Genomic DNA, 21,707 nt, shown 5'->3' with positions numbered 1-21,707 from the left:
CACACTTTTCTGAATGTTGTGATGCAGTTCTACAACCAATTTTTACAAAAATACATGTATTAGGGAAACGTATGCATAAAATTGAATATATTTGTAAAAATAACACAAAAATGCATTATATTAGGGGAAAGTGCTTGCAAAAATGTATACATTAGTCAAAACTTCATATAAAAATGTGGTTGTTTTTAGAAATGTGCACTAAAATGATGGTGAATATTTATGATTCTTTTTTTTAAAAAAAACCAAATTGCTACAGAAATTTAAAGAAGTGAATTTAAGACTGAAAAAATGAGAAACTGAGAGAACTGAAATGGACAGATCCTTCCATCCCTAGGTGTGGCGGAGGGGGTGACCTGCCATCATTTTTTCCACTCCGAAGTTTCTATTCCAAGGGGAAAAGGCTACAGAAGAAAGGGTTAACAGCCACATTCCCAAGCCATTATTTCACTCCAACGTGGTGCAGCTTCCTAAGGTTGCCTTTGGCTGTTGATTTGTGAATCTGTGATAAATATACTTGAGACTGTGGATCTAGTGTGGGCTTCTGTTATGTCGATTTCCATGAAATTTGTGTCCAAATGATTGTGCTTAGGACCACAACATTCCCAAAGTGGAATATACAGGGACTTATCAGATTTTTCCCCAAAATATATCAGCATGGAAGTTAACTACTAGTTCAGTATTCTGCTATCTACTATCTAGCTGTATTTGATTTTACTTTTCATGTCTTTAGATATTAGTTCAGCATAACATATGCTATGCTCTCTCTGAGACCAGTCCCTGCCTCCAGTGTCTTCATATTCCATAATTTCTGTTAAAATGTAGCAAAAGGTGATGCAAAGTTCTAATTTTTTTGAATGGAGATACTCTGATACAACTTCTATTACACTAACATTTAAAATAATTCTGGGTTCTCAACTGGATGAAAAAAGAGACTTCATTGGGTCTTAAATGACTGATGAAAGTGAAATGGAGCTAAATGTAAACAATACTTCTAAATAATTAAAAGTCACATTACCCATAATTATTCCAGTCATTCTATATCTGATCATTTTAAACTTTGGTTGCTACAAAATGCATGTGCTTATCTTTAAGCATATTTAAATAATAAAGGTATCACACACAAAAATTCAATGCTAAGAGCATAAATATCGAGTAACTCATCATATACGTTTTCAGTAGTTCAAAAGGACTCAAGGCTGTCACTCTTTTATATTAAAGGGATAATTAAATCACCTCCCTACAAGGGCTTTTGTTCATGCCTTCAGTTGACAATGCATGAGAAAAGCAAGCACATTTTAAAAAAGATTAAATCTTTTTACAAATTTCTAAGGTGCCAAAAAAAGGAAATAAAAATGACATGCAAAGAAGAATGAGTTGCATCTTAAAAAATAATAAAAAATAAACAGAATTTCCATACTCTTTGGAATATACAACTTGGTTAAAAAAATTAATTCCAAGATATAAAAACTCTTATTCACAGCATTTCTAAATTAGAAGCATTCACAGTTTCTCTCTGAGAATCTTCCTATACTTCCTTTTAACCAGCATGTCAAAATGATTAAACTCATTAAGATTGTGTTAGGCTTTAAGCCTCCAAATCAGATATCAAAAGCAACACTCTCAAAAAGCTTTGAGGAGCTCCAAAACTATTTGTGAAGTCTCAAGCTCTGGAAACATATCGAGTATTTATCCTTCCCCATATCTATAGACAAAGTGAGGGAATAGTACTGCCACCTTAAAATGTTTTCATCTTCAGAAGTTCAGCCCTTGGACGAGTGTACTTTTCTGAAATATTATCACCTCAATGACCAAAATCAATGGGATGGCACCAATCCTGGAAGTACTGACTTCTGGATAGATTGTTTCTCTGTATGATCTTTAAACATGGCAGAGCCTTCAACCACACTCATGACAAGACCATAGACATCACAGACAAAACAACCATGCTAGTGATTCAATATGGTCGCCATACTGCTTCTTCTAGCCTTGCTGTGGTTGCCATGTTGGTAGGGGAGTTGCTATGACTGCCTTCTGTGTCCACGACATCATTTTGGTTTGGAAGGTTGGGATTGAGAAGAGTGGATCCTGTGGAAGCATTAGTGCAAGGTGGAAGGATACGTGGAGGTGACCGGTCTCCTCCAGACATCATGGAGAACTGGTGGTATGATCCCGCTGATGTTCCATAGTAGAGATGGTAAGAAGGGGAGCTGGTCTGAAATGGGCTCCCCTGAGCCTGAGAAGAACCCGGGTATGGAGGGGGTAGATAAGTATGATATCTTGTGGCAGTGGTCATGGCAGACATACCAATCCCTATTCCTGAGCTGACAGGTGTTGGAGTATAGGTGAATGCTCCTGGATAGTGCATGCGAGGATCAGAAATGGAAGGTATTGCAGGGAAAGGACGATCAATTCCTACTCTTGGATCACTGAATGCTGTTAGGTCAGAAGCACCTGGTTTGGGGAAGAGGACAGGGATAATGCTGTGAGTAATAATATAGATTTCATTGCACTTCAGACAAAAAACATCCAAAGGAAGGCAGGGCTCTTATATCGAAGAAGACAGTTTAGTATGAATAGCTTTTCTTGCTCGTATCTGACAAACTCCCATATGCCAAAATTTCCACTTTTCCACAATGATTTAAGATCCATTCCCTGGATGCATTTCGCCAAGCATTAAAAACCTGGCTCTTTGGACAGGCCTTCAGGACCTCCGGGGTGGGCTAAGCTTTTATCACTATTACTGAATGCCCGTTGTTTACATACTGTTTTATGCTGTAATTTAATCCTTTATTGTCGACTGTATTGTATTGCTATGTATTTTAAATTGTATTTTAAATTGTATTTTACTGGAATTTAATTGTGTACGTCGCCTAGAGTGGCTTTGGCCAGATAGGCGACACAAAAATTAAATTATTATCATTATTAATTATTATTAATTATTATTATTATTATACAGGAGCTCTATATCCTCCTTTGTGTCTAATAATCACTTAAGATGAGCTATCCTAGTGGCAGTACAAGGTACTGCAGGTAGTGAGAGAAAGCCTTAGCAGGCCAGATCCCTGGGATGTGCCAAATATTAGCTTGTTTCGGTATTTATGGCAAATGTAGTTATTTTAGGGAAAGAGTTGGTGGTGCTGAAATATTTTGTTAAAAAACCCCTCCTACTGAGAATATTCTCTTTCTTTTATGTCTGTCATTGTTTCTTGATTTTCTGCTGCTTTAGTGCAGTTCTCCCCCCTCCCTTGATTAAGCCTCTTTCTCCTTCACTATGTGATCTTAGCCAACCCAGCATCACATATAGAATGTGATGACATCATAATGCTTTGTAGCCCATCAGATCCAGCTGTCTGGATGTAAACAAAGCTAACTTAGAGGCTATGCTTCTACACTGAGCACATGGGCGACCCTAACCAATCAGGAAGGTGAGGGCAAAGGTAGCTTCTACAGGGTAATTCTCCTTGAATTAGTACACACACTTTGTATTCATTTTGCAGCAATCCCTGAAAGATTGCCTATGAAGGGAGGACCTTTCAATAAAGGTAAAAATCTGCAACCAGCAACACTTCCCTCCCCTTCATCCCTATCAGATCCAGGCTTTATGTTGCCTGCCTCAGTCCACAGAGATTTGAGTAATTATTTGGGAATGAATATATATATATATATATATATATATATATATAAAGTGCTCCATGTCCGAAATGATAGTTGAGCCTCCAGACTTTTCCTCTGCTGACTGAGGAACCCTCACTCGCCATCCCCCAACCGACCCCAAAACAGATTAAAGAGATAATGGCCCTCTTACAAGAGAGCTTCTAGACAGACTCCAATTAACAGAGATCGTGGCTCCGCTTTCTTGCCAGCTATTACAAGGCATTAAAAATAACAATCAAGAAACCTTTCCTCATGGCAACACCTCCTCCTCAGACACAGTGTGGAGTCTGCATAAAAGGAATGTGCATGTACAGGAAAAAAAAGAGTCAGTAGGTGGGAAAAAGAAAACAAAAACAGTCTATACCGTGACTGGATTAAAAGAGCTCTGCAGACATATTGTAGTGTCAGGTTCTGAAGGCTTGTCAACCTAGGGCCTCTTCGACATACCTCCACAGGTTTCTCAGAAGATTTTAGTGACATGCTATAGTCTTAATTCTGGATGTGCCAGGAGTAATCATCATCTGCCTTCCTCCTTAACAATACTACTGAACACCTGGATATGCCTCCTTAGCAGATCAGATTTCAGTCTTAAATGTCAACTGTAAAGAGGATTGCTACATTTTTTGTCCTACTAAGGTTCCTGTGCTTTTAATAGCTATGTGATAGTCAGAAATTCAACAGGTGATGCTGTTGTCGAACATGGAGGTAGAGGAAGTTTCATCTGGTACAAGTCTGCTTGCGCTGCAATTCTTAAGTGACAGAGGAACCATTCCAGAAAAAAAAGTGGCAAACCACATGAATGATGTATTATGCTTGCATGATTTCTTGCAAAAATTTCTTGCATGATTCATTTTTAAAAAAAACAAGATATACAGCTTATGATAGCTGTGTCCTCTTATTTACTGAATGTGTGAAGGTAATTCCTTGGATCCATCATACTCCCCCCTCCCCAAAGGTTGTCCTACACGTTTCAGATGTGTGCTTTGTTTTCCACATAGAAGGGAAAAGATGACTGCAGGTTTTTTGTGGGAAGGTGAATTTACTGAGGGAATATGAAGGTTAGACTTTTTTTAAAAAAATGTGTGCGTACAAAATGGTGTTTAAAGTATATAAATAATAATCCAGGCAGAAAGGCCGCATGAAAGAACCAGTTATATTTACTTAAGGGCAAAACCCAGCCACATAAAGTCTTAAAAGTAAGGAAAAAGCAACTGAAAGGGTCTTTTAAACCTTTCCATGCCTCCACAGGAAAAATCACCTGTAAACAGGTTACAAACTCACCATTCATCTGACTTAAACTGCAGTTGGAAATAATTCTGGTTAAACAGAATTGGGTCAAGTCCTAAAAATGACACTTAGAAGCCATTAATATAAAGTTTATGCACTACCTCTGGGTGTTGCTTACAAGGTTTGCAGCTGCTTTCATTGAGGCAGTGCCAGCAGGCAGAACAATGATATACTGGAGACATGGGCTATGTGATATGTACTCAAAGGCCCTGATCTAAACTTGGGAGAAAGCCACGGTGACATCAGTGGAGTTTGCTTCCATTTCTATGTGTTTTTGACTTATCTTACAGACATAACTACGGCTGCTCACCACACATGCTCAGAATATGTGGAGGAAGGAGTGGGGACATGTGTCCCACCTCCCCCCCCCAGCAGATGGCATGGTGGGCTGAGCCCTCACGTGACCTCCCTCCAGCTGCATCACTGCTACATGCTGGGAGGAAGAGGGGGAGAGATAAGGCGGCTGTGAGGTTGGTGCAGTACAAACACGCTAGCAGGAGTACTGGATTGGCTTCTGCTGGCACATTCGACCTGGGCTGAACTCACCAACTCCCCCCTCTCTGTTCTGCTATGCAGCAGCAACTCTGCCACAAGGAGGTCAGGTGAGTAGTGCAGCCCCTCCACGCTGTCCACTACTGCCCCCACATCCCAGTCCCTAGAGGGACTGTACATTGAGAGAGAAGGTATTTATGCTTGGAATCACTGATACCGTCAGGAACCATGTGGGAACTCTGAACGCACAAAGATTCTCCTTTCAGACCTTCCCATTCGATGTATGCAGGTCTGAGGCTGCAGCTAGTGGGGTTGAGGATGGTGGGCAAGGCTAGCGTGCATGGCCCTGATACTCCCTCCACATGTTCTCAGCAAACACTTGAACAGGGCTTAAGTATACAGGGTTAAACACCATAATTCTCATATAATACAGGCAGGGTTGTAAACCTTTTTCTGGTAAGGCTTCTATGCCTTTAACACTGACAAGCAGAACATTCAGCAAGTAAAAAATTTCCCATCATGCAGATAAAGTGGTGGGGAAAGCTTCACCTGCTGGATTTCTAGCAGTCATGCAAAACAAAACATTAACAAAACAACAACAAAAGTTGGCCACTCAGGGTATAAGGTATTTGGTCAAGTCAAAGTCAGTGAAAGTGTTCAAAATTTAATTCAAAACTGACCACCTATGCATCACTACAATTACTTCCCACTATTATATGAATGGGTTTAAGCAGTCAGAAATCAATAACCCCTCTAGGCAATAGCAAGCAAACTTAATGATGTCTCTGTCAGCTTTGCTGAAATTTTATGCTGAAGGTTTATGCTGTTGCTCTGCTTGGTAATATGTAATTTTATATTCTTATTATACAGAGCCCTAATAGTTTTGCTGAAGGGCTGCCTAAAAATCTTCTAGATAACTCAGTAATAGGGTTTTCTTTAATCATTGTTGTTCAATCCCTTAAAAAAAACCCTACAATAAAGACCTGTTTTTAAAATTGCATATTTGCACTGAAGTGTGTAAGATAATGGTGTCCTTGTCAATAGGCGATGATTCTAGATATTATACCAGTTCGACAACTATCAGTTATCCAATTGCCACTACAGTGTTCCAAGTCAGAGTTTGCTTTTGTTCTGGAAATACTCACAGGCGCCATTATGGAGGTTCACTGTGAGAAGGAGACAAAGAATCCAACTAAACAGAAAGAACCAAACAAAATTCTGTTCTTGTTCCAGTAAATCAAGAAAAAGCAACTGCAGTTTACTTGGTTCCTTTTGTTCTCATTTGAAGGTTTGGGACATGTAAACTTGGGGAAAAAGCACCTAGGCCACCAGGGTGTGTAGGACATGCTTGAAGAGCCATATAAGTGATGGACTCAGGAGCACAAAATCCAACCAGCTTCTACAATTCTGACCCAATAAATACATGCACAGAAATGGACTGGAAGACAAGTTGAGGAGATTCTTCTTGTCAGTGGTTGGTGCCTCCTCACACCATGAGAATCCTGGGCTTAGCAATTTTTTTTTAATGCTTTCTGAGACTTACTTGTCAGTCGGCTTGAAAGTTCTGCAGAGAGGGTTGTCATTCCACTAGCCCTTCCAGGTGAAATGGGTGTTGCTGGATGAACAGAAGGTGATGTAATCGATCCCAGATACTGATAAGATGGATCGTAAGGCCATGGAGGAGATGGCTGAAGTTGCCTTGTATCTGGCGCGGGGGGAAAGGTATAAAGAGTAGTTATTTTTATAGCCCTATACTATGTTCAAATGTTAATTCCTTAAAGCAAAGGTGGAATACTGGCCAGTTTCTGGTGGCTACATAGCACCTGCTGGTTGTTGAAATTCTTGTACAGAATATGCTTGTTGATTACTGAGATATGATATGATCCAGCAAGGCACTTCATATTTTTTAAAGCAAGACTGCAGACTCATGATCAAGTAACACAGCTTAACTATGCTCTCTCTGTCTCAAGGTGCCAAGTATGCATCTTGTTTGTAAAACAAAAGAGCAGACCATGCAAGACTGAAATAAGACTAAAAGTGTTATGCGCTATAAACAGCCACATTTTAAAATCTGGCATTCCCTTTTGAAGCCTGCAAAGGAATTGCTCATTTTAATACATTATTTGCACACTTAGCTGTTTTTGACTCAATTGAATTTTTCTCTTATGAAGCTTTTTAGATAATTCACATTGGCAGTTTTGAGGGGGGACATGACCGAGGTTCCAAAGATGCAAGTTGTTGTTTGCTAATGTAGATCAGTATTTCATGTTAAACAGGGCATTTCTGTTCAGATCCAAAAGTTGTATTCTACCAAAACTTATAAACACATCTCTATACCCAACCACAAACCTCCATAGATTGACCAGAAGGAGGCAACTTACAACCTTATGCATGTATTACTTGTGTGTAGCGCACTGCATGTTGAATTGGGAGTATGGCTGTGCTTTTAACCCTGCCCCCCTGATGTTGCATCTGCTTCTTTCAACAATTGCACATTGTCCATGGTTGTCTGGAAAGAAACCACAATGTGCATAGGACCTATGTGATTGGTACACCCAAACCCAAGAGAAGATGGAAGAGAGGAGAAGTGGCCAATATCAGCCTAACCAGGGCTGAGACACTTGGAAGTTTGAAGAGAAGGCATTCCTGGCCCCAACACCTTGAAAAGAGTGGTGCTTTCTACACTATTGAAATGAGCTATAATAGGGATAGCAGCAACTCACTGATCAGAGATGCCTTCTTCCCCCATCAGTGTCTACAAACTTTTATTATTTTCTGCAGGTATCTACTTGTTCCCCAAATAAGCTATACATGCTCTCAATCATAACACAAGCACCATACTAGAAGCATAACAGACCCATACAGATCTGCAGAGCAGCAACAGGAACAGGAAAAAAAGCGAGATACTTCTAGAGGACTTCTGTACCAGTAAGAGGGCCATTATTGATGGCGCTGCACCACATAGTTTAATAATGAGACATTTGGCACTTTATTTCAGTCCTATGAATATAGGAATTTGGGTACTATCCTTACAAATCATATCAAGTGGAAACAGAACCCACTTGGACAGATATCAAACACTGTTCTGTCTCTAGATGTCTGGCTTGCAGAACTTGAAATTGCAGGGACAGCTGAGCAACTCCGCTGTGGCGTGCATTTGCTAATGCTTCTACACCACTCAGAGTGATGACAAATGCCTGTCCTTTGAGCAACACAAATCAAAGGAGCCTGTTTGGGCTTTGTGCTCAGTCCAGTTTGGTGACTACACCAAAAATGTATTTGGGTGCAGGAGGGGAGGAAGATTAGGGTAAACATTGTTTTTGTCAAATATCTTCTGTTAGTAGATAGGGCCAGAACAACTGAGAAGCATATCAATTCAAGCCCAGAGTAACTTTGCATGCAAGAGAGTTAAATGATGTTGGAATTTTGTTTTCAAAGAGAATGAAAGAAGACCAGATGCCTGCTGCCAAAGATTTGACTGGTGATTTCAAATCAGTACATGAAGTTCTCAGCTAGGGATGAGCAAATCAGTCTGTTTCTTCTCTCTGTCAGTTTTGCACATGTTCACCTATAAGCCCATTCCTTCCCATTATTGCAATTTCTGCCTCCCAAAACCACAAAAAAAATCACATTTATATATGTTTTATATGCATACTTTAAAACATCCCACCTCGTGTGTTGGAACATGCAGGAAATGTGAAAGCTGGTGGATAAGTACATTTTGATCTGCACATTAGTTCAGGAGATACAGGTCAGGCTAGCTTGTATTGGAGTTTGCAAAGACCAAATTCCATAATAATTCTGAAATTCAGCTTTCCCATCTTACAACTTCTGACAACAATGTACTCCTCTCTACCTGTTCTATCTTTCAGCTTTCCTTTTTCTCGCCGAGTGCCAGTTGCTTTGTCCTGTTCCACAGAATTTCCTCTCCAAAGCACTTTTCTAGACTCCTTCTTTGGCTCATCATTTCCTAGCATCTTCTTCCCGCTACGATTACAGCAATTTAGCCCATGACTGCCAGAAGCCTTTCTGACTGCCTACCCCCCCATAACAGGCAGGCAGTTGAGCCAATCACTGCTGAGAAACTTCATCATCAGCATAACTATATAGATCTTCTGTTACTGAATCAAATTAGAAGATCAAGTCTTCCTCTGTGGTGGTGGCCTCATCAAATGCAAAGGGCTATTGTTAGATATAAAAATAATGAATTACATCATGTCTTACAAAAATTCACCAATTTCAGTACAATGAAAATAAAGGGGTTTAGACTCCTCTAGTCTTGTAATCAAACAGGTTTTGAGAAAAGTTTAAAAGGAGGAGCAAAGTGTGGGATCCTCTTGATGATCCTCAGAGTTACTGATTTGCACCAACAGGCAGTCTAGGGACAAAGCTCTGTTTATTCCAAGGAACAAGTGATATCCATTTCTGCCTTTCACTGTGTGAGAAAGTATACCTAAACACATAATTACTGCAATAAAACACTTCAGGGTGAGAATAAGAGTACAATCATTTGCCCTGTGCTTAGTTAGCTACAAGTTCTCGGCCTCCAGCCTTATGCTGAACAAGCTGTTAGATACAAAGCACTGTACCACTTTTCACGCCCCATCATGTTTTACTGCCACAAAAATGTTGTGTTTGGTTTCTTTTTAAAAAACATAATTAAGCAATGCATGTGCTGCATAATATTTAATAGCTTCATATAATCAACCTTGATTTTATTTTTTTTAAAAAGGGCTCCGCAAGTAGGGCAAAGAAGCTCCACTAAATGCTATATGTTCCATTATATGCTACATGCTCCACTATACATATATACCTCATCTACTCGTTATTTTTCTAATCATCACTATATGGCATGTTGGAAGATCAAAATTATAATGGGGTGGAGAATGTCTTCTACGTAGTTTATTGCTGCCTATTCCCAGTTTTTATGTTGACCAGTAGATGGCAATAGAGAGCTTGTTGCACAATCTTTGAAAGCACTTTTGGCACCAAATCACTGCATAATCAATATCATTCAGTACAGCAATAGCTACACAGTGCCACAACTTTTAGAGTGTACTTTATGTCTGCTTTGAACCACATTAAGCTTTAATCTGTATCCACAAAAAGGGCAATTCCATATCTCCCAGGAGTAATATGGCTAACCCATTCTGCAACTTGCCAGCCTAGGTGCAAGAAGGCATTTGCTATAGCTGAGCTGGCCAAGAGGTCAATGGTGCCTATAGAAATTCACACAGCATGCTAAGGACACATTATGTGAAGTCTCCTAGAGCTTAGAACATCGGATTGCAATGAACATCTGGCTGATGTTGGGGTGGGTGGAATTTTCAAAAACATATAGCATTTAGAAGAGCGTAGCATTTTTGTTGTTGTTATGTGCCTCCAAGTCAATTACGACTTGTGGTGACCCTTTGAATCAGCAACCTCCAATAGCATCTGTCATGAACCACCCTGTTCAGATCTTGTAAGTTCAGGTCTGTGGCTTCATTTATGGAATCAATCCATCTCTTCTTTGGCCTTCCTCTTTTTCTACTCCCTTCTGTTTTCCCCAGCAATATTGTCTTTTCTAATGAATCATGTCTTCTCATGATGTGTCCAAAGTATGATGATCTCAGTTTCATCATTTTAGCTTCTAGTGACAGTTCTGGTTTAATTTGTTCTAACACCCAATTATTTGGCTTTTTTGCAGTCCATGGTATGTGCAAAGCTCTCCTCCAATGGATTGTGAGAGGGACTGTTTTTAGCCAGCCTACTAACACCTTCCCTCCATGTTGTGCAGCCCCACACTGCTGTTGTGTCATGACTTACTTGTGGACTGGTTTATTTTGGAAGGAAAAGCCGGTAGTGGTCGTGGCTGCAGAAAGCTTTTTCCAGAGAGCAAAGCCTTGATGTGCTGAATTTGGATAATGCACTGAATGCAGATGACGTGCTTAACTTTACCTGTCATTAGGATATTTGTTCCATTCATGCTGGTTTGAAGTAAGCTAGCCACTTTGGGTATGTTCAAGTTAATGTATGTTTCAAGTATGATGATGTATAACAAACTCAAAAGCTGTGATATGTTGACCTCTGGCACTTAAAAGGTGATCAGCATAGTCAGAGAAAGTGCATGCTTAGCATTTAGTACAGCCTTTCCGAACCTGGTGCCTGAACAGTTGTGCTGGCTGGGGCTGATTGGAGTTGTAGTCCAAAAGGCTGTGCTAGCATAATTAAAAGTGGGTTGTCAGAAATTCACCTTTTCTCTCTCCACCCACCGACCCACCCAGGGTCTTCCCTCATGGTATCTAGAATAATGGGACTCCTGTTCATACAGGGATATAAGTTGCGATAATAGTAGAGGACCTAAATGTAAATGTACTGCCTTCAAGTCGATTCCGACTTATGGCACCCCTATGAATAGGGTTTTCATGAGGCTGAGAGGCAGTGACTGGCCCAAGGTCACCCAGTGAGCTTCATGGCTGTGTGGGGATTCAAACCCTGGTCTCCCAGGTCGTAGTCCAACACCTTAACCACTACACCACACTGGCTCTCTAGCAGAGAACCTACAAAGATGTATTTTGCAGTAAGAGTAGAGAATCCACAGATAAGTTTTCGGCAGAATGGGCAAAAGGAATTTTATTTATGGATTCTTTCAAGTGAAAGTGTTGTTTGTTGGTCTTTTTTTTTTTTTTGAAAAAAGAAGTATACTACTCAGTATTTTAAAACTGCAGAAAATTGTATTTTCTGAAATTAAAAGCATAGAGGTTTCAGACACCCACACACATGAGGGCTCCTCCAATGGCAGCCTTCTGGTTTGTTTGGAACAGGGTCATCGTTGTGGCATGAGCCAGCCCTCAGTGTAGATCAGACATTGCCCTCTCCCTTTAGGTATGTGGCATTTATAAGAGCTAAATCTCACTGTGATAAAACTTGTTGCTAGAAGTGTTTCTAAAAAAGGAAAAGCAGGATGTGAGTCAGTACTGAAGATGACATGCCAGTAATTGGCAAGATGACGGATACTGTTAGGAAGAGATTTGGGCCAGCAAATCTGAAAGTCATCTCCAAAGTCTCTCTTTCCTTCTCTCTCCCTCTAATGTCTACTTTCCCAAAAAAAGGAATTTGCAACCAACGGATCAGTGGGAAGAGGTGATGCAAGTATTAAGCAATTAATTAGCCATGTATCTATGTCAATTAAAATCCCATGATAACATGAGTTAACCACTGTTATTACACGATCCAGGAAAATTGCAGAATTGTTTTTGTCATTTAAACCAACAGATATTTCTGCCAAAATCCATTCTGCCAAGAAATATAATTTCTTTATTGTCTTGTCAGTTGCTTTCAAAGTGCTCAAAATGGGATGATTAAAACAAAGTGGACACCTCATTATTTTCCTCAGTCATTTGCTGGTATCAACCTAACAAGATTTGCCCAACTTTTAGGCCTTTTGCCATTTCACCTTTCTCTACTGAATTGCACTGAGTGGTTTAATTTAAAAAAAAAACAATTAACATACTTGGCTCACCGCTGTTTCCCCATAAGTAAATGAGCCAACTTTGTAAACCTAAATATATGTTTCTCCAAGCAATTATAAGTATAACCTGCATTCACACCAAAAGAGTCATCTCGGTGCTAGCTCAGTCAGATATATCCAAATATTGCATTTAGATTGTCCTCCCCCCGAACTTGACGTCTTTAACATTTCAGGGTTTTTTGTGGTGCTGTGCTTGTACACAGATTTCGAACATCGGTTCCAGCTGGCTACTCTTCTTTTTCCATTTAACCTTCCACATGAAAAACAAAAGTAAGGCTGAATCCTTGCCTCTTTGAAAAGCTGTGTCATTTTCCAGTAGCTGGTTACTTAGGGCATTAAAAGAAGGTGGGGCTTACCAAGGGACAACTCTGTCACTAGGTACAGCAGGCATACAACAACATAAGTATTCTCTTACCTTTTCAGAGCTGGAACATGAGGAGCTGGAAAATTACAGAGCAAACTGTAAAATTCCATAGCCAGCTATTTCATTATGGAGGATGTTTTCCTCAGTGGAAACCCCTGCTTTGGAGTTTCACATCACACACAATCCCAATGAGAATTAAAAAGGGGTTGTGTGGGAGTGGGCCATAGATTACTATCGCTTACTGAAGCTTTACTGGTTACCATGACTGTTTCTTTGAATGGACAATCCTAGCACCTACTATCTTGTTATTACTACATTACATGAACACTGGGCCTTTAAAGAGGGTGATATAGGCCTTTGCCAGGCACCACCCATCTCACTCTGTCTTCCCTGTTGCACCTCAACCCCTGGTCAGCCACATTTCCAGTTTGGAAGAAGGCATGATACTGGTGCTTTTGAATCTCCCCCAGTTCTGAAGTGCAAAGGAGCTGGCTAATCCCCAGCTGTCACCCCACTGCTGAAAGAATTGCACTGGCTGCCCATTTGCTATTGGGACAAGTTCAAGGTTCTAGTTTTGGTGGTACAAAGCCTTATGCAGCTTGGGACCAGGATACAGGATACCTGAAAGACCATCTTATCCCTTATATACCCAGTTGATCACTGTGCTCTGCAGTGAGGGCCTCCTGCAGATACCGGTTTATCAGGAGGTCCGTTCTGCACAACATAGGAAATGGACCTTTAGTGTGGCGGCACCTACCCTGCAGAACTCCCTACTTTTAAATATTAGGCACCATCTCTGTTATCTTTTCGGCACCTATTGAAGACCTTCCACTTTCAACAAGCCTTTTAAGTTGAGACCTTATCCCAGTCTGCTTCTGTGATGGAATTGCTTTTTTAATATGCTTCTAAATGTTTCTTTTTTTAAAAAAACTATGTTTTTTAATTTAAAAAAAATGTCTTCAAAGCTTTAAAAATGTTTTTAAAGATGTTTTAATGTATTTTAATGTCTGTTTTCATGATGTTCTAAAGTGTTTTTAGTGCTTTTGTTTGCTGCCCTGGGCTCCTGCTGGGAGAAAGGGCGGGATATAAATCAAATAATAAATAAATAAATAGTTTCAAATGTTAATTGCCATTGCCTGGTTCATACAAAGAAGGGGTGGAAGGATCTATCAATTTCAGTTCTCTCAGTTTCTCATTTTTCTAATCTTAAATTCGGTTTGCCATATTTCTGCAGCAATTTGTGATTTTTTAAAATAAATCCTCATGAAATTTTTTCAGCATTTTAGTGTGAATTTCTCCTAATAAATACATTTTTGTAAGCAGTTTTGACTAATGTACACATTTTTGCAAGCAATTTATCCTAAAATAATGAATTTGTGCATGTTATTTTGACCAATATATTCATTTTGTACACACTTTCCCCTAATATATGCATTTCAGTAAACATTGCTTGGTTGGTAAACTGCATCACGTAATCCGGACAAGTGCAAATTTCAAAGGATGGTTGTGTTTCAGTTCTCATATTGTTTTGGAAAGTGAAAATTTGATAAATTTGCCATTAAATGTGAATTGAATCGAATTTCTCTGCCATCCCTAATACAAAAATAACCCAGAGAAAAATAATGTGTGGGTGTGAAGAAAGAGAGAGACAGAGAGAGGAAGGAAGGAAGGAAGGAAGGAAGGAAGGAAGGGGGGCAGATCAGAGCAGCTAGTATAGGGATCCTTTCTAAGGCAGCCTTTCTAAGGGCAGCTGCCACAGACCTGGGTGCAGCTCTGTGCTTACACCTAAAGCACTCTAAGAGCATCTACATTCAGAAGTCAATTTGGAGAATCTCTGTATTTTGTCAGGATCTCTGGATTTAGCATCTCTGGATTTAGCTCAGTCTTGCAATGTGGCAAAGATGGCCTTTGTAACCTTCTGCTAAGGGCAGGACTTCTACCTGCTGTAGAAATCACTACGGGTAACCCACTTGTTTATAGGAATTTCATTGGACATTGTTGGCTTTTAAAATGTTTGACTTGTGGGGCAGTGCTGAGATTGCCTTACACAGCCCTTTGGCTGCAATTCCTCATATAAATGAAGAGTACACAGGGTAATGGTGCACGTCAGGTTTCAATATGATTGCCAAAGTTACTTAGATTCTTCTAAAAGGCGCTGGTACCTTTAAGCTGTGACCTCATGCCCCAATGTTTGCTTTTATTTTAGAGCTTTGTGGTTTTACTGAGGCATTAAAACCATTTGCGAAGTTCTGGAGAAGGTTGGGCTTTTGAAATAACTTTCACAGCAAACTGAAATTAGTTCATTTTAAATGGCAGCAAGGGTTGTGGCAAGGCCTCAGGAGCTGAACAGTAAGCTATAGCTGCTATGTTCCTTCTCCTGCCATTTTACTGAGAGTCTTGCAGTATTTGGAAGTTCTTAATGGTAGCTTTTTAAAATCATAATGCTGTGATAGCTTTATTGGAATTTCTAGTTCCTTTCGTTGTGAAGAAAAACCTGAAAGCATAAGTTAGTTACATCCTGAAAGTTTAAAGCCAGCAGGATACAACTGTTGCAAACACCACAGAATTAAAGTCTTAAACTTTTAAAAACTAGTAGCATGTTGTATAGCATGGATGAGGAACTCAGGCCTGGAGACCAAATGCAGTCCTCCAGGATTCTCTGTCTGGCCCCTGAGACTCTGCTTTCCAAACCATAACCTTCCCCAGTCCTGCTTTGCACCCTCCTGGAGTGTTTTTGCCTACCTGGAATGTGCCTTAAACTCTGATAATGCTGCTTGCTTTCCTGGATGGAGGATAGACACCTGAGTGTGAAGAAGGTAGCCTACTGTATAAACAGTAACATTTACATTCATTATTCTGCCCACTTTTCCCTCTGGCTCTACCCATCTCTGGCATGTTCTCTCCCCCCCCCGAAGGTTGTGTTGTTGTTATGTGCCTCCAAGTCGATTAGGACTTATGGCGACCCTATGAATCAGTGACCTCCAAGAGCATCTGTCATGAACCACCCAGTTCAGATCTTGTAAGTTCAGGTCTGTGGCTTCCTTTATGGAATCAATCCATCTCTTGTTTGGCCCTCTTTTTCTACTCCCTTCTGTTTTCCCCAGCATTATTATCTTTTCTAATGAATCATGTCTTCTCATGATGTGTCCAAAGTATGATAACCTCAGTTTCATCATTTTAGCTTCCAGTGATAGTTCTGGTTTAATTTGTTCTAACACCCAATTATTTGTCTTTTTCGCAAGTCCATGGTATGCGCAAAGCTCTCCTCCAACACCACATTTCAAATGAGCTGATTTTTCTCTTATTCACTTTTTTCACTGTCCAACTTTCACATCCATACATAGAGATCGGAAATGCCATGGTCTGAATGATCCTGACTTTAGTGTTCACTGATACATCTTTGCATTTGAGGACTTTTTCTAGTTCTCTCACAGCTGCCCTCCCCAGTCCTAGACTTCTTCTGATTTCTTGACTATTGTCTCCATTAGGTTAATGACTGTGCCGAGGTAATAATAATCCTTGACTCCAATGTCCTCATTGTCAAAAGATACATAAATCTTCTGCTGTCATTACTTTAGTCTTTTTGACGTTCAGCTGTAGTCCTGCTTTTGTACTTTCCTCTTTAACTTTCATCAGCATTCGTTTCAAATCATTACTGATTTCTGCTAGTAGTATGGTATCGTCTGCATATCTTAAATTATTGATATTTCTCATTCCAGTTTTCACACCACCTTCAGCTTTGTCCAATCATGCTTTCCGTATATGTTCTGCGTATAGATTAAATAAATAGGGTGATAAAATGCACCCGTCTCACACCCTTTCCGAATGGGAACCAGTCGGTTTCTCCATATTCTGTCCTTACAGTAGCCTCTTGTGCAGAGTACAGGTTGCGCATCAGGACAATCAGATGCTGTGGCACCCTCATTTCTTTTAAAGCATTCCATAGTTTTTCATGATCTACACAGTCAAGGCTTTGCTGTAATCTATAAAGCACAGGGTGATTTTCTTCTGAAATTCCTTGTTCCGTTCCATTATCCAACATATGTTTCCAATATGATCTCTTTCTAAATCCAGCTTGGACGTCTGGCATTTCTTGCTCCATATATGGTAAGAGCCTTTGTTGTAGAATCTTGAGCATTACTTTACTTGCATGGGATATTAAGGCAATAGTTCGATAATTACTGCATTCCCTGGGATCCCCTTTCTTTGGTATTGGGATGTATATAGAACGCTTCCAGTCTGTGTGCCATTGTTTAGTTTCCCATATTTCTTGACCGTTTTTTGTCAAAATTTGGACAGATTCAGTCTCAGTAGCTTGTAGCAACTCCATTGGTGTGCCATCTATTCCTGGTGATTTGTTTCTTCCAAGTATTTTAAGAGCAGCTTTCACCTCGCATTCTAAAATTTCTGGTTCTTCATCATACGGTTCCTCCGTGAATGAATCTTGCATCTCTTTTATGGAGTTCTTCCATCTTCCTTTTATTTCATCTTGGTCAGTCAGTGTGTTCCCCTGTTGATTATTCAACATCCCTACTCTTGATTTAAATTTCCCTTTCATTTCTCTAATCTTTTGGAACAGGGCTCTTGTTCTTCCCTTTTTGTTGTCCTTTTCTATTTCTATACAGTTCTCTTTGTTCCTATGTACTAGTCGCTGTATTGTTGCATTTAGGGTTCTGACTGTGTTTCTATCTCCTTTTGCTTTTGCTTTCCTTCTCTCTTTAACCATGTTAAGAGTTTCTTCAGTCATCCATTGAGGTCTTTCTCTCTTTTTAACTAGAGGTATTGTCTTTTTGCATTCTTCCCTGATAATGTCTCTGTCTTCAGTCAATAGTTCTTCTGGTTCTCTGTCAACTATGTTTAAAGCCTCAAATCTGTTCCTTATTTGATCTTTATATTCTTCTGGGATGTTATTTAAATTGTATTTTGGCATTATGATTGCTTTGTTGTTCTTCTTTAGCTTTACTCTGATTTTCAGTACGACCAGTTCATGATCTGTACTGCAGTCTGTTCCTGGTCTTGTTTTTGCAGAAAGTATGAAACTTCTCCATCTTCTGCTACCACTTACATAATCAATTTGATTGCTATATTGACCATTTGGTGATGTCCACGTGTACAGTCATCTTTATGATTGCTAAAAAAACGTGTTTGCAAGAAACAAATTATTGGCTTCACAGAATTCAATAAGTCTTTTTCCTGCTTCATTTCTATCTCCTAAATCCCATTTCCCCACAATTCCTACTTCTTCTCTGTTCCCTACTTTTGCATTCCAGTCCCCCATGATTATCAGCACATCTTGTTTTGATATGTGATCAATTTCTTCCTGTACTTCTGTGTAAAATCTTTCCAGTTCCTCTTCTTCTGTGTTGGCTATTGGAGCATAGACTTGGATGATGGTTATGTTAATAGGTTTCCTGTTAAATCTCATTCATATCACTTGCTCAGACAGCGTTATAGCTCCTAATTGCTTTTGCTGCATCACTTCTCGCTATTAAAGCTACCTCGTTTCTTCTTAATTTCTCATTTCCTGCATAAAATATTTTGTAGTTGCCTGATTGAAAATGTCCCATTCCCGTCCATTTTAGTTCACTCACGCCAAGTATTATAAGGTTGATACATTCCATTTCATGCTTGACAATTTCTAACTTTCCCTGGTTCATGCTTCTCACATTCCATGTTCCTATCATGTATGTCATGCAACTCCAGACTCTCCTTTCACCTCTGTGTGCATCAGCCTCTGGGCTTCCTTTCTGCTTTGACCCAGCTGCATCATTAGTCACAGCGCTACTTGTACTTATCCTTTGTTCTTCCCCAGTAGCTGGGGGTCTCGTCTTCCAGCACTATCTCGTGTTCAATAACTATCTCGAATTCAATAAGTCTTTTTCCTGCTTCATTTCTATCTTCTAAATCCCATTTCCCCACAATTCCTACTTCTTCTCTGTTCCCTACTTTTGCATTCCAGTCCCCCATGATTATCAGCACATCTTGTTTTGATATGTGATCAATTTCTTCCTGTACTTCTGTGTAAAATCTTTCCAGTTCCTCTTCTTCTGTGTTGGCTATTGGAGCATAGATTTGGATGACGGTTATGTTAATAGGTTTCCTGTTTAATCTCATTGATATAACTCGCTCAGACCTTGCGTTATAGCTCCTAATTGCTTTTGCTACATCGCTTCTCACTATTAAAGCAACTCCATTTCTTCTTAATTTCTCATTTCCTGCATAAAATATTTTGTAGTTGCCTGATTGAAAATATCCCATTCCCGTTCACTTTATTTCGCTCACACCAAGTATTGTAATGTTGATGTGTTCCATTTCTTGCTTGGCAATTTCTAACTTTACCTGGTTCATGCTTCTCACATTCCATGTTCCTATTGTGTGCGTTGTACAACTCCGGACTCTCTTTTCACCTCTGTGTGCATCAGCCTCTGGGCTTCCTTTCGGCTTTGACCCAGCTGCGTCATTAGTCACAGTGCTACTCGTACTTGTCCTTTGTTCTTCCCCCAGTAGCTCGTTGAGTGCCTTCTGACCTGGGGGTCTCATCTCCCAGCACTATCTCATGTTGCATTTTGGATACTCTTTTCATAGGGTTTTTGTGGTAAGAGATATTCAGAGGTGGTTTACCATTGCCTTCCTCTGAGTTTGGATGCGTCCGAAGGTTACTCAGAAGGAAATGTGGCCCTCAGGCGGAAAAGGTTCCCCACTTCTATTAGATGGGAATAGCTGACTTGATGCTTTTTCATTTACCTTCCAAGTTGCCAATAGTGCTGTGATAGCTGGCATTCAATGTTCAGGTGGAGCACAATGTCACAACAGACATCTAACAAGCCTAAGGTTTATTTGTTGATTCAAACATCTTGTATAAATGTTGAATTTTCCAACTCACCAGGAGAGCTCAACATATAGCTTGATCACATAACTAATAAGATAAGTGGCACAAGGTTTCTCTTTAAATAACACTGTATTGTTGCTGTATGAAAAACATTGCAATCTCCTCCCAGAAAGTTTAAAAATACAATACAAAGACCAAATAAAGATTGAGAGGGGGGAGGATGAGCTGGTTTGTATGACAACATAAGCCAAACTATGGCTTGCAGGGTCCCGGAGAGGAGCTCACAACTGCTTTGCTCCTCTGCCTGGTCCTTTTTAGTGCCATGTCATGCAGAGCTAAGCCAAGGGATGGCTTAGTTGTCATCCGAACCGGGTTTTGTGGTTAAAGTCTCTTCTCGCTAATTATGAGCTGTAACCAAGTCTGACTCCAAATTTTTTTAGAGCCCCTCAATCAATTGGCTTCCTTAACAGTTTGGGGTATAGAAGTGTGGCCAGTGAAGGTAGAGGGAATGTGGGCTGGGCCAATTGATAGTGTTCCAGAGTCCTCAGTGGCATGCTCTAACTTCATGCGTGAAGGTTGAAATGCAAGCATGCTGCAGAGCCCCTTACAACATTGCAGAAGGCTCTGGGCTGTGTTATCCTTTAAGGAAAGCTGTGCATTCTGTTTCTAGTATGGATCTGAGAACATGCCCCAGAATCCCCCTGTGTTATAAAGATAACATTGTTGATGAGCCTCTCAACCAAGTTGCCTTAGCAAAAGGCTGACCTTGCCAACGGCTAGTGTTAAACATGGGACTGATTAAAGAATAGTCCCCGGGAATCTCGGGGGTATGTGTCCTTGAATGTGCTCAAATCTATGGTGTGTACAAAACCTATGTGCTAGTCTAGTATGTTAATACATAAGCTGCTGAGATGAAGTAAAAACCATGGCTTCCATGATTAAGCACACTCCTCTTGCCCCAGTGTCTCTTTCTCTTCACAGAAATATGAAGGCTCCACAGTCGTACCCATATCATACACACACAAAAAAAACCCCTGAGTTTTTCCTGATTGAGGCTATGGCATTCTTGGGCTTTTTGAGATGTTACTTCTGCTGGGCTGTTTTGGACTGTAGATTGTTGTTGTTTTATTTAACTATATCCATTCTATCTCCTTCCAAGAAGGAGTAACAATGGAGAATGAAACAACAGAACTCAGTCTTGAGTTCAGCAATGGGTGAAACAGGCACAGGAATATGATCAACAATATTTTGCAGCAATAACTAGAGTTGTGAGGGCATGGAAAAAACCCTAAGAAATGGGGAAAACCCACCAAAAATTTTGGATTTTCCTCCAGGGTTTTTCCTGGGCTTTCACATCTCTAATAGTAACACATCATTCTGACTTAATATACCACATACCCTCCTTGTGTCTTAAGCTCCATGCATGATCATGCTGCTCCTCTTGCTATGCCATCTTATCAGTACTTTAAATATCCCTAGAACTGGGAACATGGCTCCTGTTCCCGTCTTATTTATTTATTTATATTTATTAAAAATTATGTACCTCTATTTATAAAAAAATCAAAACA

The 21,707-nt window shown here is 40.0% G+C and overlaps 1 protein-coding gene across 4 annotated transcripts in view; it reads right to left on the bottom strand.

The window, feature by feature from the left end:
• Positions 1–526: 526 nt before the first annotated feature.
• Positions 527–21,707, bottom strand: part of RUNX1 (RUNX family transcription factor 1) — a 272,128-nt gene continuing 250,947 nt past the window's right edge. For all 4 annotated transcript variants that reach the window (XM_061627714.1, XM_061627717.1, XM_061627715.1 and 1 more), the window contains 2 exons: positions 6,977–7,138; positions 527–2,451 (listed from right to left, as the gene is read on the bottom strand). In XM_061627714.1, coding sequence (XP_061483698.1) covers positions 1,955–2,451; positions 6,977–7,138 — 659 coding nt within the window. In that variant the 3' untranslated portion in view covers positions 527–1,954. The remainder of the gene's footprint in view (positions 2,452–6,976; positions 7,139–21,707) is intronic.

Source organism: Rhineura floridana, chromosome 5 (assembly GCF_030035675.1).
Source record: "Rhineura floridana isolate rRhiFlo1 chromosome 5, rRhiFlo1.hap2, whole genome shotgun sequence".
Taxonomy (NCBI): domain Eukaryota; kingdom Metazoa; phylum Chordata; class Lepidosauria; order Squamata; family Rhineuridae; genus Rhineura; species Rhineura floridana.
The sequence above is the reverse complement of the archived record's forward strand: the minus strand, read 5'-3'. Positions and strand labels throughout refer to the sequence as shown.